Source organism: Gopherus flavomarginatus, chromosome 14 (assembly GCF_025201925.1).
Source record: "Gopherus flavomarginatus isolate rGopFla2 chromosome 14, rGopFla2.mat.asm, whole genome shotgun sequence".
NCBI classification, from domain to species: Eukaryota; Metazoa; Chordata; order Testudines; family Testudinidae; genus Gopherus; species Gopherus flavomarginatus.
Window position 1 is genome coordinate 2,610,042 of NC_066630.1, and position 17,104 is coordinate 2,627,145.

General features: G+C 49.2%; 2 protein-coding genes across 3 annotated transcripts in view; one reads left to right on the forward strand and one right to left on the reverse strand.

Moving 5' to 3' along the window:
- WWP2 (WW domain containing E3 ubiquitin protein ligase 2) overlaps nt 1-3,142 on the reverse strand; it is an 85,335-nt gene extending 82,193 nt beyond the window's left edge. The window contains exon 1 of the mRNA XM_050922312.1: nt 3,045-3,142. The gene's annotated coding sequence lies outside the window, so the exon portion shown is untranslated. The remainder of the gene's footprint in view (nt 1-3,044) is intronic.
- Nucleotides 3,143-3,250: 108 nt separating this feature from the next.
- Nucleotides 3,251-16,043, forward strand: NOB1 (NIN1 (RPN12) binding protein 1 homolog). 2 transcript variants are annotated; one of them, XM_050922298.1, is made up of 9 exons: nt 3,251-3,353; nt 6,465-6,597; nt 8,431-8,564; nt 10,764-10,835; nt 12,808-12,951; nt 13,157-13,375; nt 14,250-14,347; nt 14,904-15,048; nt 15,371-16,043. In XM_050922298.1, exons 1-9 carry the CDS (start codon nt 3,252-3,254, stop codon nt 15,638-15,640), a joined length of 1,317 nt encoding a protein of 438 aa, XP_050778255.1. In that variant the 5' UTR covers nt 3,251; the 3' UTR covers nt 15,641-16,043. The 2 variants fall into 2 exon arrangements, with proteins under 2 accessions (XP_050778255.1, XP_050778256.1); XM_050922299.1 differs by having other exon boundaries at nt 15,525-16,043.
- Nucleotides 16,044-17,104: the final 1,061 nt, after the last annotated feature.

The following is a 17,104-nucleotide window of genomic DNA, read 5'->3' on the forward strand; positions in this document are numbered from 1 at the left end:
AGTGTCACATCTGAAACCTTGACCGGCTTCCAGGAGGGATGGCCTCACTCCCTTTCTTCCCTCTCCCCACCACAACTCAAAAGCTGCCTGGCTACTGCAATGGAGGAGAGGCAAAGAATATCTGCTGCCCCAGTACTCCCCAAGCTTCCAGCTGCATCTCCCCTCCACTCCCAGCAGACAGCTCCAATGACTGCCTTTGCTGCTTAGCACTTTCCCCAAGGAACAGTAGAATTAAATTGACCCCCTTGTGTCAATTTCATTGATGTCCCCAGGGTTTCGGAACAGCAAGGCTACAAATAGAGAAGATGAATCAGGACTCATTCCACTTCTGTGGAAGCTCTGAGAAGCAGCCATGGAGCTATCTGAGGATTCAGAATACTTAAATACTGTGCCCAGTTCTGGTCACCCCAGCTCAAAAAGGATATAGTGGAACTGGACAAGGTTCAGAGAAGGGCAATAAAGAAGTTCAAGGCTATGGAATGGTTTCCATACAAGGAAAGATTAGAGCAAGGGTTGGCAATCTTTCAGAAGTGCTGTGCCGAGTCTTCACTTATTCACTCTGATTTAAGGTTTCGCGTGCCAGTAAAACATTTTAATGTTTTTAGAAGGTCACTCTCTATAAGTCTATAATATATAACTAAACTATTTTTGTATGTAAAGTAAATAAGGTTTTTAAAATGTTTAAGAAGCTTCATTTAAAATTAAACTAAAATGCAGAGCTCCCCAGACCAGTGCAGTGTGAGTGCCACTGAAAATCAGTTTATGTGCCACCTTCAGCATGTGTGCCATAGGTTGCCTACCCCTGGATTAGAGAGATGAGTGCTGTTCTCATCTTAGAAATGAGATGGATCAGGGGGATATGATACAGGCCTATAAAATCATGACTAACATGGGGGGGGAAGGGGAGTGTTATTTACCCTCTCTCACAGTAGAAAAACCAGGGGTCACCCAATGAAAATAATGGCAGTAGGTTTAATATAAACCAGAGAAAGTATTTTTCCCACACAACACACAATTAACCTGTGGAACTTGGCCATCACAACATCCTCTGGCAATGAAAGTATAACAGGGTTCAAAAAAGAACTAGATAAGTTCAGGGACGACAGGTCCATCAATGGCTATTTCCCAAGATGGTGAGGAATGCAACCCCATGCTTGGGGCAAGCCTAAAGCTCTGACTGCCAGAAGCTAGGAGTGGAATATAGGGGTGGATCAATCCAACCACCCTATAATGTACATGACCTGAAACACTGATACTATCAAAGTCAGGATATTGGGCTAGACTGACCATTGGTCTGACCCTCTGTGGCTGTTCATATATTCTTAAATTGGGCCCACAAGCAAGAAAGACGTTAAGTTATTTTTCTGCTGCCTCCCCCAAGTCTGCTGCCATGTGAGTCCTGAAAAGAGGAGCCCTTAGCCTCAAAATAGGACAGAAGTTGGCAGGCAGCCAGCACAGCTCCCAGCTCTGTACAGAGGAACTGCAAAGCTGCCAGTTACTAGCTACTCATGCACATGTTGAACCAGCACCATCTACTGTTTTAGGACTGGTTTCAGAGTAGCAGCCATGAGAGCGCCATAGTCCTAAAACAGGAGTACTTGTGCCACCTTAGAGACTAACAAATTTATTTCAGCATAAGCTTTCGATCCGAAGAAGTGAGCTGTAGCCCACAAAAGCTTATGCTGAAATAAATTTGTTAGTCTCTAAGGTGCCACAAGTACTCCTGTTTTAGGACTGTGGCTCTCTCATGGAGGAACAGAGGTCAGAGTAATAGGAGACTCCTTCTGTGGGGAGGGATAGCTCAGTGGTTTGAGCATTAGCCTGTTAAATCCAGGGTTGTGAGCTCAATCCTTGAGGGGGTCATTCAGGGATCTGGGGCAAAAATCTTTCTGGGGATTGGTCCTGCTTTGAGCAGGGGGTTGGACTAGATACCTCCTGAAGTCCCTTCCAACCCTGATACTCTATGAACTAATGCTACCCTGGCCAAAGACAGATAGAATTTGAGCCAGGAATGAAGGTCAGCAACAGATCAAGCACAATATTTGGGAAAAGAGGGCTAATAAGCATGGCAGAGCCTAATTTGGCAAAATACCCACCTATGCATACTAATTAGGAAAAGCAAGTGACAGATGAGTGATTTGCTTTTGGGGTGAGGTAGAGAGCTCACCTACCACAGAGAAACAAAGGGAAAGGAGAACCCAGCTGAGATTCAAGGAGATGGAAAGGCCATGAGGCTGAGAGATCAATACAACATGCTGATGCCAAGCTGCCTATGTGTATCCTAGTCAGACTAAAGCTTTCAAATGGGACCCGCCTCAGTCAGCTGGTGTTCGGTGTTAACTGCTACCTTATCCCCATGGAGCTCAGACTCCAGGACGCTCCTTTTCACTGCCTGTCTGAGAGAGGGTCACAGCCTCTCTATTAGCCCACCCCTTCCTTCAGCAAAGGGCTGGGACCAAGGCTGCCTAGAAGGCACAGCAGCCCCAAAGCCTGGCACAGAGACGCCAAGACTCGCTGAGACTCTCCCCTGCCACAGCAAAGCCGGCAGGCTGGGCGGGAGGGGGCACCACACAAACCTCAGCAGGGAGACCCCGGTTCAGCAGCCCCGAGGAGCCACAGGCTGCAGGGGGAGGACAAGGGACGAGACCTCCCCGCGCCCCCAACACCGTGGCCACTGGGGGTAGCAGAGCCTCCCCCATCGCACCGGAGGTAGCGGAAATCGCTCTGCGGCCCCCAGGGCGCCCCAGATTCGGCCTTGGCCGCCGACCAGCAGCCGGTGCCGCTCTGGCCCTGGACCCGGACCCAGGACAGTCCGGTTAACGGCCCCTGGCTCGGCCCCTCCAGCAGGCTGGGCTGGGCTGGGCGCTCCGCCCGGCTCCCAGGCCCGGGGTTCCCTCCGTCCCCCGGCGGGGCGCCTAGGCCTGCCCGGGCCCGACACTCGCCGGAGCAGGAGGCCCGTGGGCGGGGAATCGGGCCGGGCCCGGGCGGGCGGAACAAGCTGCACCCGAGCCCACCTCCCGCGCCCCTTCCCCCTCCATATTTACCGGCGACGGCTTCGCCTTCACTTCCGGCTCCTGCGATCGCGATCATGTGACACCGGCTCGCCACCTGACTCGCAGCCCGGAAACGTGTCACGAGGGCAGCTGCGTGCGGGGCCTGAGAGAACCTGGTTCTTCCGGCGTGCACCACGGCAACGAAACAGCGCCGATCCCAGCATGCACCGCGGCCGCACAAACACTACTGCTCCCGGCATGCCGTGGGGCAGCGCGGCGCACCCCGCGAGGACCAAGATGGCGGCGGTGGAGCACGTCGTGGCGGACGCCGGGGCCTTTCTGCGCGGGGCGCCGCTCCAGGTACCTGCGGCGAGGCGGAGCCTGGGGGCCGCTTCCCCGCGCCGGGCCTTACTGGGGAGCTCCGGAGGCGGGAACGGCCGGGCTGGGCCGGGCCGGGCTGGGCTGGGCCGGCCCCCGCCGTGCGGAGCTTTGGGGGCAGCCAGCGCCGGGGCAGGCCCAGCCCCCGGGAACTTACCGAGTGTCACGGAGTCCCCGGGCGATGCTCTGGAACTGCTCCCCACCAAGCCAGGCAGGACTTTGGGGAGCCTCCTCTCCCTCGGAGCAGACTTGTTCAGGGCAAGAAGCTCACACGGCTTCACCTCCTGGGTCTCTCCTTGGAGCATTCAGCATCCTCTGCCCCTCCGTGCGCTTCCCACAGCGAGCCTGCCCCAGCGGGGTCCTGGGGAAGCCACCGGGTTCTGCACCCCCACTTCGCAGTCAGACGTGACTCTCAGCCAGGCAGTAACACAGAGGTTTATTCGATGACAGGAACAGGGTCTAAAACAGAGCTTGTAGGTACAGAGAAGCGGACCCCTCGGCCGGGTCCATTCTGGGGGGCAATGAGCCAGACCCCCCAGGTCTGCCCTCCACCCTCGACCCCAGCCAGCCCCAGACTAACAACCCCTCCCAGCCCCTCCTCTCTGCTCAGCCCCTTTCCCGGGCCAGGAGGTCACCTGACCTCTTTGTCTCCAACACCTTCAGCTGGCACCTTTGCAGAGGAGGGGCCCAGGCCATCAGTTGCTAGGAGACAGAGGGTCAGGCATTTAGGTGCACTGGCCCTTTGCTCTGCCAGATACTTAAGAACTGCCATGGGGACACTGAGGCACCAACACAGTATTCAGAGAAAACCTTAAGAACATTCCCAGTTCGTCACACCGAGGTCCAGTCTGACCCCAGGTCTCGGGGGAGCCGGGTTGGTCTGTGCCCACAGAGCCGCCGGGGGCCGCTATCTGGAGAAGGGGGGTTACCCACGAAAGCGGCTGAAAGCTGCTAGTCTTCAAGGTGCCAGCGGCCGACTCCGTCTTCTGACCCACTTATACTTTGGGCCCCGGCGAGGGGTTCCCCAGGCCAGCTACGCCTGGGGCGGGGGGTCAAGACCCGTCCCGTGGTCACATTCTCCAGAGTCGTGTCTTTTCCACCCTGCACAGGCCCAGTCTTTTTAATCTCTCCTCAGAAAGAAGCTGTTCCCTACCGTAATCATCTTTTGTTGTCCTTGTCTGAACCTTTTCCAATTCCAGCATATCTTTGTTGAGATGGGGTGACTACATCCGCATGCAGTATTCAAGATGTGGGCGTACCATGGATTTATATAGCGGCATAGGATATTTTCTGTCTTATTATCTAACCCTTTCTTAATGATTCCCAGCATTCTGTTCACTTTTTCGACTGCTGCTGCACATTGAGTGAATGTTTTTATAGAACCACCCCTCATTGACTCCAAGATCTTTCTTGAGGTGTAACAGCTAATTTGGACCCCATTTTTGTATGTGTAGTTGGGATTATGTTTTCCAATATGCATTACTTTACATTTATCGACACTGAATTTCATCTGCCATTGTCTGCCATTTTGTTGCCCACTCATCCAGTTTGGTGAGATCCGTTTGTAACTCTTAGCTAAGTCCACAGCAGACTGCAATCTTGAGTATTTTTATGTCATTTGCAAACTCACTGTTTATCCCTTTTTACAGACTCCTGGGGCACCCCACTATTTACTTCTCTCTGTTCTGAAAACTGACCATTTATTCCTGTCTAGTTTCCTGTTTCTTAACCAGGTACTGATCCATGAGAGGACCTTCCCTCTTATTCCATGACTACTTATTTTGCTTAAGAGCCTTTGGTGAGAAACCTTGTCAAAGGCTTTCTGAAAGTACACTATATCCACTAATCACCCTTGTCCCCATGGTGACTCTCTCAAAGAATTCTAAGGCCTGATCTATACTGGGGGGAGGGGGTGAACCAATCTAAGTTACGCAACTTCTGCTATGTGAATAACGTAGCTGAAGTCGATGTACTTAGACCTACTCACCACAATATCTTCATTGCAGTGAGTCAACTGCTGCTCCCCCGTCGACTCTGTCTGCGCCTCTCACGGCAGTGCAGTGCAGGAGTCAACGGGAGAGCGCTCGAGGGTCAATGTATCGCATCTAGACTAGATGCAATAAATCGACCCCTGCTGGATCGATCGCTGCCCACCGAAACCGTGGGTAGTATAGACATGTCCGAAGAGATTGATGAGGCATGACTTCTCTTTACAAAAGGCATGTTGACTCTTCCCCAACAAATAATGTTCATATATGTTTCTGATAATTGTGTTCTTCATTATAGCTTCAATCAAGTTGCCTGGTACTGATGTTAGGCTTACCGGCCTGTAATTGCCAGGATCGCCTCTGGAGCCTTTTTTAAACATTGGTATCAATTATCTACTCTCCAGTCATCTTGTACAGATGTTGCTTTAAGTGATAGATGATATACCACAGTTAATAGTTCTGTGATTTCATATTTTAGTTTCTTCAGAACTCTTGGGTGAATATCATCTGGGTCTGGTAACTTATTACTGTCTAATTTATCAATTTGTTCCAAAACTTCCTCTAATGACATCTCAGTCTGGGATAGTTCTTCAGATTTGCCACCTAAAAAAATAGCTCAGGTGTGGGAAGCTCCCTCACATCCTCTGCAGTGAAGGCTGATGCAAAGAATTCATTTAGCTCTCCCCATTCATGCTGTTAATCTACTCCCCACTCCACCCAGGACAGTAGAATAGTCAGTTTTTACTTTGATTTCTAATCACTTCAGAACAGCCTGCTCCTTTAGTGCCTTGATCATCCAGTGTCCCCACCAAGACACTGTCTTTCTGTCTCAGGCAATAGCTACAGAGCAGGGGAGCCAGGCCTTCCCCGAGCAGGGGAGCCAGGCCTTCCCTGAGCCTGGCAGCCACTCTCCCATCTGTGGGGCAGGGGGAGGTTGGGCTGTTTCAGCACCTGGCTCCATGGGATGGGCACTGTGTATGGGGCTGCTTTGGAACCACACTGTGCTATCTGTGGGGATGGGCATCCCCATGTGCCTTCTGGCCGTGGAATCAGAGTGAGTTGTCTGTTCCTAATATCAGGAATTCTTGTGTGTCTCATACAACAGGACTTCGGTAGAAACGTTTACACTATTAAGGAGGTGGTTAGTGAAATCCGGGACAAGGAAACCAGGAGGCGACTGGCCGTGCTGCCCTACGAGCTTCACTTCAAACAGCCCTTCCCTGAGTATGTTAAACTAGGTAGGTGAGCTGGCCTCGGGGACAACTAGTAGAGTGTTAGCTTAGCTGCCAGCTGCTAACTCAGTGTCCTTCCTTCCCGTCCTGGCACTTGTACAGCTTTTCTCTGAATAGGTATTTTTTTTTTGTCATAGGAAGTGTGCCTGGATTCCGTTAACCATAGTCTTAGAGCAACTGTCAGGAGGAAAGCCCCATTCCTTTATTAACTCCTGCTCCTGTGATTGAAATGAACAGTTTTAAGAGTCCCATCATACTCTCACCCTTCATGCTGTTAATCTATCTCCCACCCCACCCAGGACAGCCGAATAGTCCGGTTTTACTTCTGTTTCTAATCACTTTTGCTTCCTAGTTCTCATGGAGTAGCACAGGGCTGTGGCGTTTGGGTTGAAATCCCTCTGGGAGAAAGTTAGCATTCAAATAAAACTATTCTCATGGAACTTATTTCAGACATTCCACAGAGGGGATCATTGTCACATCTAAATGATTCTAGTGGCGGTAATGGATGAGGAGAGGCATGACAGATTGTAGGAGTCTTTGATCTGCTACTACTAAAATCTACATCTTGAGCCTAAAACAACCTTACTGTCATTTTTCAAGAGAAAAGTGATGCTACGTCTGGATTCTTTCCAAATATTCTTGAGCTCAGCAGATAAATGCTCTTTAATAGAGTGGCACAGACCCTTTGACATAGAGCTACCCAGAGGCCTGCAAGAAAAGCTTTTAGGGTGAGATTTAAAGAGAAAATGCCCTTGAGAATTCTTCCCATAGCCCCCACCCTCTTAATAGAGGGGAATGGTTCAAGTGACAGAGCAGCCTATACAGGTACCCCTACCCAACCTCTGTGTTTGTATTGTTCTGAAAGTTCTAATTGCCTGTGTGTCGAACTGATAAATTAAATTGTTTTTAATTGTTCACTTTATTAATGTAACTTCTGTTCACCGTTCACTACACTTGCCTACACTGTAACTTCTGTTCCATATTGTAATTCAAACCCCATTTTAAAACACTCACTCCATTTTGTAAAAGCTTCCTCCAACCTTCATTTTTGCAAACCCTGCTGTAATCTTATTAGTTTAGATGTGTGAATGAGGTATGTATGAATGACTGAATCAACCTCCAGCCCCAGCCTGTCCTGATGAGATAAAGTTCAAATACCAACGGCTGAAGACCTAGACAGCAGCCCTAAACAAAGTAAGAAGCATCCACCCTAAAAAGAAAAGGACAACATAAGGAAGATCAAAGCCAGGTTCAAGGCTGAAAGTCACGCCTGCAATTGATGGGTGATCAATCTAAACCCAGAGGCAGCATGACACAGCAAGACCTATAGACTTTGAATCCAAACTAAAAGCCTATAAAAAAGAAGGGTGAGATGAGAGACTCTGGGTAACATTCTGCTGCCAACATGGAAGAACATCGGTGCGTGCCCAACAGAGATCCAGCTCGGCCTTGTGCCCGGCTTTCCTGGCCAGTTAGCCGCCACAAGCTACGAACCCAAGCTGCAAAATCAAGCCATGAACTTAAGCTATCTTCAGGACTGGTAACTGTGCAGCAGCTGCAGAACACCTGATGAATGTGGGTGTGTGTAGGTATTAGGTATAATGTGAATGTGTGTGTGTGTGTATAAGAATTAAGATATTAGTTATTAGTCATAAATCAAATTATCATAATAAATGTGGCATCTTTGTCTTGTCTCCTTTAATAAGATCCTGCTGGTTTTTACTGGTCTAATATAATTGGTATAACATGTGAAAGCGCTCATTAGTATCCATGTGTCTGCTAAGCGTTGGACTTGCCCTGGTGGAATCCCCCAGTGACAGCACTCTCCCTTTGTTATAGTGACAGAATTTTCAAAAAAGACAGGTGACTATCCCAGTCTGTCAGCCACAGATCTTCAGGTGCTAGCCCTGACCTACCAGTTGGAGGCAGAGACTGTTGGGGTGGCTCATCTGAAGACAGAGCCAGAAAAAAAGGTAAACTCTCCTGGAGTGACAGACCCAATCCACTACCCTAGTGCTGGTTAGGTCCTTCAGGATTACTGCCTTCATGAGTGAATAGGCTTTTCAAAGGTGTTTGGTGAGGGTGTATAGTCATGAGAAAAGCGAGGGGGATGTTTAATCCCAATTCTTGATGTAAAATTCAGTCTGCATCTACTGTCATGGCCTGGTGCCATGTCACCTTTTTATCTGGTCTCCAAAAAGCTCTTCTGGTTTTAAGAAATATCTGGCTGCATTAGAGAACTTATGTAAAATATTACATCTGATTACACAATATAATCACACCAGTTTCAGTTCATGGAGGATAGGTCCATCAGTGGCTATTAGCCAGGATGGAGTCCCTAGCCTCTGTTTGCCAGAAGCTGGGACTGGATCACTTGATGATTACCTGTTCATTCTCTCTGGGGCACCTGGCATCGGCCATTGTCAGAAGACAGGCTACTGGACCGGATGGGCCTTTGGTCTGACCCAGTTTTTATGTTAATTATTTTTGGTCATTTATTTCAAAATGTGTCAGCAAGTATGTCTGTAACAATACAGACAACAAAAAAATTCAGAAAACATTTGACAAATAGATTCCTTATTAGGCGTATTCATACAGAACTTTGGGTAATAATTCATTTAAACTACAATGCAGAAACGGTTTTCCCACACCCCCCAGAAGCAGTGCAAGGCTGGAAAGAGTCAGGGTATGGAGGAGATGAGAAAGAGGGAAGAAAATTGCTGGGAAGGAGCCAGGGTGTGAACTTGGAGGGTTGTTGGGTATGGGTGGGAAATGTATGGAACAGGTTTTGTGGGGGGTGGGAAGGGACTGTTAGGGAGCTTCCTCCATGCAGACTCTGGCTGACCCCTAGTCTCAGATTCAGTCAGGCACATATGTCCCTCCATATCCATTCAGACATCCACTCTCCCCATGCCTTTGGGGCTCTACCACATCCCCATCTGTCTGTACTCCAACCCAGCCACCCTGTGTCCCTATGGAGTTCTGTACCTCCTCCCCCACCACCATGTGGCCCTGCACCTCCCTCCCATCATGGCCTTATGCCTCCACTCCCATTCAGTCTGTGCCCCAGTTTGTCCTCCCCCATTTCCCCTTATGAGCCCCAGTCTGAACTTCCCCCTCCCTATCCACAGCCCCTGTCTTCTGACCTGGCCAGCTGCAAAGGCGGCTCTGCAGACTCTTTCCCCTAGCTGGCTGGGAGCTGCTGCTGTGTTCTATTGGCACAGCACCCTCTGGTGGGCAAAAGGCAGAACAGCAGCAACTTAGCAGAAACTTTTTTTGTGCAAAAAAATTAAAAAGAGGCACAGCTTATTAATTATGCACACATGCAGTGGCACAGAATTCCCTCGGAGTAATCTAATAAACTTGCATTAAAGAATGTTAAGATTGTAAAACTCAAACACAAGTTAGAACATGCCAGAATTAAAATTGTGCCCCCTTGTGATTACCTATTGTTATATGTTCTTTAATTCCATGATCGTGTACTGCCCCCTCCTTTCCCCCCCCCCCCCGAATAGCCACGGTGAACAAACAGCTTGCGGGATCGGCCCCATAGCTATAGTCCCCTTTCCCCCATCCTGCCTCCAAATAATTCCAGTTTCTATAGAATGTATAGATCAAAAAATTAAATAATTGTGATGCATATAAACAGCTGTCAGTTAATAAACTATGGAATCACAAAGATTTACCCGTTAGAAGCCTGTCACTTTTTATGACCACACTACAGGTAATATCTGCAACGTCACTCTGGCTCCTTTATACTGGATGAAAGAGCAGAGCTACATAAACCCCAGATTTAAACCAAAGAGGATTCACAAGGTGTGCCCTCCACCCCCACACTCCATCCCTCACCTGCAAGTTCTGGGGCACAGCTTATGAACCAAGTTGCCTTGTAGTGTAAACATTCCATAGTTGAGAGATCCTGGGGACTAAACACTGAGCTGTAACAGTTTGTTTCTAGCCATCAGTTAAAGCGCAGTCAGCTGCCTGCTAGTCAACACCTTCCATTCTGGCTTGGAAAACAGTTAAAGTCAACTAAGCTCCATTGTTGGAGGGATTTGTAGAGATGCCCCAGGCCGTCCCTGTGTTGCTGGCTTAGGAACTAGCCCAGGGCAGCCCTAGTCATACATTCTGCTCTGCCTGCCAAACTCACCTTTACTCTTAATCCCCTGCAGGTTCAGCTGAGCTCCACCATACAGCATCCAGAGGCTCCTGTTCATGTCGCTGGGTTCCACCTCCCTTCCAGGGTAACTGTTTAGTGCTCTCGTATCCTACAATGAAAGGTGCTAGCATGGGGGAAAAAGAGCCTTCCATACTTAGGAAGGCTTAGCCTCTCCTGTGGGGTAGGTAGAGATCTTTATATCCTGGGGAAACTGAGGCAGAGGGCGGTTCAGGACTTGTCCAGAAATTTCACAAGTCAATTGCAGAATATACTCCTGGGGGGATTCTGCGCCAAAAATTCAAAATTCTGCAAAAAAATTCTGCATATTTTGTGTCAAAATAATGCAATATAATCACACCAGTTTCAATTGTTTTGGTAACTTATTTAAATTACAGTACAGAAAAAAGTAACTAACCATTCAGCATTTCCTAAACACAGGAAAGTTAAGTCACAAACACTTGGTGACCAATTCCAGGATTGCAACTGGAATGCAGGGTTTTTCATTTAAATTACATTACAGAACACCAAACAGCCAAAAAAAAAAAGTCATTTTAAATTGCTCAGACTTTCATACATGAAAGTCATACAGTTTTGCAAATCATTGGCCTGGACCTGGCTGGGTACTTTGGGAAGGGCTTGGTTTTGATTGTCCTGACATTGACTGTTTGTTAAATGTTTTATTTGCCCAAAGTCTTTTTTTTTTAAATGGGTAAGTAAAATAATTCCTGAGCTGTAACCTAACCCCATTGTGCCACTTTGGCACAGGAAAAAAGCAAGAAAGCCCATATGCTTTTCTAGCTGAGGATTCCCTTACTGCAGTGGTTCCCAAACTTTAACAACCTGTGAACCCCTTTCACTAAAATGTCAAGTCTCACAAACCCTCTCCTAAAAATGAATGTTTCCAGGGATTTTATCTTTTACCGGAGTATAAATTATAAAAGCAGTGATCTTGGAAATATAAAACTTGTTTTTATGACATGCTTATTACACACTATTTGTTAAGTGTCCCTGGACTCTGTTTGCCAGAAGCTGGGAATGAGCAACAGGGGGTGGATCATTTGATGATTCCCTGTTCTGTTCATTCCCTCTGGGGCACCTGGCACTGGCCACTGTCGGAAGACAGGATGCTGTGCTAGATTGCCCCTTGGTCTGACCCAGTAGGGCCATTCTTATGTTCTTTCTTATAATTACAGTATTTTTATTACATTATGAAAACAGCACCAGTCTTCCAAGATCTCACTTTCGTAGCTTGTATCATTTTGAATAAGCCTGTTATAGACTAGGCTCCTGTATTTCATCAAGGAGTATCAGATGTGAAACAGCAGGAAGGTATTTAAGAAGCCAACTCAAAGTTCCTCCTACGCAAGCATTCAGGTCTTGAGCAGTCCAGACAAACGACACACGTTACAACAAAGCTTAAACTACTTCTTCATAATAACTTTAAAAACAATACTAGCTGCCTGTTTAATTTTAAAAACAGCAAAAAATATCCACCTCCCTTTTCATTTCTTGTAAGGAGTCTTGAAGTTTAAATCTCAGTGTGAGAGACATGCTTGCTTTGATCCTCTTAGCTCTTAGAAGTCCAGGGGCTCCGGGCTGCTGGCCCAGAGCTGTCCCTAGGGACCCTGGGCAGCATGGTCCGCCACTAGAGAATCCCCCGTCCCCTGAACCTCCTGTAACATTTTGTGAACCCCCAGGGGTTCTCGAACCCCATTTTGGGAACCACTTCCTTACTGTCCTTTATAATTCTCTACATCACTCTGGCAATGTAGGGACCTTAACATTTGCACAGGTTTTATGTCCTGGGGGAATTGACTGAGAATGGGAACAGTTAACTAACAATAGGAACATTAACAATGTTACTACATAGGCACATTCATTTGTGCCTCTAGCCTGCGGTGCATAATAAAGCCCTACCCTTCCATGCCAGGGAGCTGCAGTCCAAGAGAGGGACAGAGTTGGCGCACACGTACACCCAGCCCCACGCCCTCCCCCCCAGTGATCAACCATGCAGGCACTTTCATGTGTCCCACTAACTTCTATTTGTTCAAACCTAGTCCAAGCACCTGGAGGAAGATTTGTGTCTGTCTGCATCTGAAAGTGGCCTGCGTGCAGCAGCAGAGGAGAGCCCAGAGTTCGGCTCCTTCCTGTACTGGAGGAACCCTCTGCCCAGCATTGAAGGGGACTTGCAGGAGCTGCAGGTGAGAGGCAGTGTGCGCTCTTTAATTCCCTAGTCTTTGCCCAACTCATTTCAACTGCTGCCTCCTTGCTCCCTGGTTTCTGTGGATTCTCTTGCTGGCTCACTCCTGTGGCTGTTATGTTGGTGCCCCCTTCCTCTGGCATCACTCATCTCGCCTGCCTAGGTGCTGTATAGGCCACACTGACCGAGTGTCTCTCACCCTCCAGAAAGCTGACACCGTTTCCATTAGCCCAGAGGTACCGGTGAGTCTCCAGTCTGGGGAGGATCAGGAAAATGCTGGAGAGGATGGAAGTGAAGGGGACAGTGATGACAATGAAGGCTGGATAACTCCCAACAACATCAAACAGATCCAGCAGGATGTGGGGCATGGTGATGCTCCTGCCAACGTGCAGGTTGGCTGCGTGACCACAGACTTTGCCATGCAGGTAAGGAGTGACTGCAGTTATAACTTGCCTAGATGAATGGGAGCCAAAGCAGCAGGGCTTCTGCAAAGGGAAGATTCGGCCTCTGCTGGACATCACTGAGCAAGTCAGCAAAAGAACGGATAAAGGAGAAGAGCTAGGGCATGTAATTCATTAGGGCTTTCCAAACCAGCAAAGTGCCTGGGTCTGACACTGGCTTGGGCAGAAAGGGCAGGAATCAATGGTCAGTTTTTAACATGGAGTCAGTGGAGACGCCTAAAGCCCCCCGCACAAGAGTGAAATGCCAGAAAGATCTGCACTCGACTGCCCTGTAATGCACTTTCCTGCACAATGAGAAAAGGGGCGAACAAAGGCTGTCGCCACACTGCAGATGGCATTTCAGTTAGTCAGCTTCTAAAGAAGAGATGGCCCTACCCAAGCTAGGTAAATAGAGTCAATGTCTGGTTTTAGGGCATAAAATAACCTCCAACTAATAGGGGTTAGGAAGAGTCACACACCCACTGGGCAGTTTATTGCATAAATTGCCCAACACCAGGTTTCTTGAACTTTCTTCTGCTGCAGCAGGTACTGGCCTCAGAGAGGTTCCAGGCCTAGCTGGACCCCTGTGGACTCTGTCTACACTGCGGTAACAAGACACCAGGGTTGCAGTCAGTGTCTTTAGCTGTACTGGGGAGCAATAGTGCCTCACCCCTGCTTTAGCCATACAACTCCTCCCAGAACTGTCTTTAGGCCATCCACAAAGCTGGCTCTGTTTGAGGCCTGCCATTTGCTGCAATCCTGTAAATGTGCATTGTCTGTAGGTTGATTGGTGCCTCTAAGAGCTGCCTGGAGGTTCCTCCTACAGGGTTTTCCCCATGGCTGTTCCTTCTCCTTGCAGAATGTTCTGCTCCAGATGGGTCTCCATGTGCTGGCAGTGAATGGCATGCTGATCCGGCAAGCCAGAAGCTACATCTTACGCTGTCATGGCTGCTTCAAGTACGTGTCACAAGCATCGGAACCTGCCAGTGAAGAGCAGCGTCGCTCTAGCCAGGGAGGTGCTGGGGGGTCATTGGTGCTTAGCCAGCTGAGTGGTGCAATGTAAATGTTAAACAACACAGCTGAGTGCAGACAGGAAGAAGCTTTCCCAAGAAAATTAAGCCCCAGTATCTCAGTCCTAACCAGTACTATCCTCTTAGTCCTGGGCTGCTTCTGGGCAGGGACTGCTGCTTTATCCAAATTGTGTGGTGCAGTATATTTGGGGGATAAATGCCTGTCCTGGGTTAAGCTGGGACTCAAACTCATTCAGAATGTGACCTTGATCCTGAGACTCCAGTAATGAGAAACAGGTGCATGAAGTCAGCGCATCACCTAGCTCCAGGGGTTGCTTTTCTCTTTCTGGATCTTGTGCACAGGGGCCTGGCTCCGTCCTCTTAACAGGGTTTGGGATGTTGAGCCCAGATGGGCTGGTTGCTGGAATCCTGCTTGTGGAGAGTGCTGCAGCCTGTGGAGCCACCCTGTGATACTGGAGCATTGAGCCACTTCTGTTTTCTAGGACGACGTCCGACATGACCAGGGTCTTCTGTCTGCACTGTGGCAACAAGACACTGAAAAAGGTTGCAGTAAGCATGGGCGCTGATGGCACCATCCACATGCACTTCTCTCGCAACCCAAAAGTCCTGAATACACGAGGGCTTCGGGTGAGTAGCTCATCATTGGGACTTGGGCACAACACACTGGCTGGTCTGCTGTCATGACACAGCCTAGTAGTAATAGCAGTGTTGAATCAGAGCACCTGGTCTCCTGTTAATGGCTTGGGGCCCCAGGCGCAGAGGCCTGCTGAGGATGTTTTCACACGCCAGTGGTGAAACAATACAGGGGTGTGTTTCACTTGTTCTATGACTTGTTTGCATGGAAGGAATTTCTCAGATTAAGACCAACAGGGACCAGGCCGGCCTCCATCTAGTATCCTGGCTTTGCAAGGGGACTCTGCTCCTTAACGACTCTTACTCTCTCCCACAGTACTCACTGCCTACTCCCCAAGGGGGGAAACACGCCAGCAACCCCCACTTGGTTGAGGACCAGCACTTTCCTCAGCAGCGGCTTTCCCGGAAAGCAAGGCAGAAAACCAATGTCTTTGACCCAGATTACATTGCAGGGGTTTCTCCCTTCGCAGAAAATGACATCTATAGCCGTGCAGCCAACCTGCAGATCCGGGATGCAGCTCTGGGTGCGGGCCGGCGGCGTATGAATCCCAACGCAGCGACCAAGAAGTTTGTGAGGAAGAGATGAAGGGGAGGGGACTCCGCTGTGACCTGGCTGCATCATGAGGAAAGGGCTGTTGACTCCGGGCAATAAGCAATGCCACATTTTCATGTCTGGTCTCAGAAGGATAAGAATTGTCACAGGGCAATTCCAAAACTTGCTGTGCTGGCTGGATTCAGAGGGGGTTTGGGCCACTGCTTCTGTGCTCAGCCAGCCATCTAACGAGGAGACACCTGTGGCTGAGCAGCAGGATTGAGCCTGGTAAGTGATTCGCTGAGATGAGGATGCTGAGCTGCAGGAGGAAAGAAGGTGGGACTTCATCAAACTGGATCTGGAACGCAAACCTGGCTGTTATCCACTCCTGCTGCTTCTCCCAAGCTGTATAACCACGCCTGGCACTTCAGCATTTTTAATAAAGAAGGGAATTGCATTCCATGTGTTTCACTTCAAATTGAAAAGGGCCTGGAGCTGTTGGCTACACTCCAATAAGGTGCAGGCACAATGTGTATGAACTGAACCAGCTGTGGGAAGTAGTAAAGGGTAGAACTTGGCCCTTCCCTGAAGATGCTGGAAATGCAGCCGGTGCTCAGGATCCCATTAAGAGACCAAGCGGGGTGGTCGCGTCTGATGTACACATTGTCCTTGTTACAGATCCCTTACCACTGACACTGAGGCACAAGGGGCCTGCTGGTCATGGTAGCACAGCTGCCCGTGCTGTTGCTGGAGCCAGTGAGTGCAGCAGTAGGCAGCCACATGCTTTTCCATGACTTGCAGCTCCCAGCTGTGAGCTGCTGAGATAGTTTGATGCTGGAGCCTGCTGGAGAGTTAGGGGTAACAGCTTCCCTTGGTGCTGGCTGGGCCACGTCTCCATCTTCTGTCTCACTGCAGGAAGAACAACCCCACTGACAGTTAAGCATTGCATGCACACACCCAAGCAGCTTGTCTACATTCTGTGCTCTGTACACACAGCATAGGATGGACAATAGCCACCCATCTCATTGGGCCTGATAGCCATTACCTGCAGTGCCACAGCAGCAACCTCGCCCCATACCCAGGGGCAGAAGCTGGGTGCTGACGTCTGTTCCTTCATATTTACCCTTGACACATTAACATCTTAAACACTCGGCAAGTACTCCCAGATGGTGAGACTGGAGCAAACAGCTGCACCAGCATCATGAGCAGCCAGCCAGAACCCTCAGGAACCTGTTATAAAGCCATTGGCTCCCTTCCCTGGAGAGCTTCCTGCAAATTAGGCAAAAGGTCCATATTCAGGTAGAGCAGGGCTTGGAGACTCACCCAGTTCTGCAGTGGGACAGATGGGAATGGGCTGAGTGGTTGAGGGAAATAAAGGTTGTGACTGTTTGCATAAAATCCTGGGGAGAGGTTTTGACACTGAGTGCCCAGAACCAAGCCTCCCTATTAACCACCACCACCCCACCCAGCCCCCGGTCTCACCAAGAGCCACATGCTGGTGCTAATCTGGGTATCAGC

What these genes read in the sequence shown, in the direction of transcription:
- NOB1 (XM_050922298.1), top strand. Translation starts at nt 3,252, where the DNA reads ATGCCGTGGGGCAGCGCGGCGCACCCCGCGAGGACCAAGATGGCGGCG. An exon ending in CCCTGAGTATGTTAAACTAG is followed by an intron (nt 6,598 to 8,430) that starts GTAGGTGAGCTG and finishes CCTTTGTTATAG; the next exon opens with TGACAGAATTTTCAAAAAAG. An exon ending in AGACAGAGCCAGAAAAAAAG is followed by an intron (nt 8,565 to 10,763) that starts GTAAACTCTCCT and finishes AATCCCCTGCAG; the next exon opens with GTTCAGCTGAGCTCCACCAT.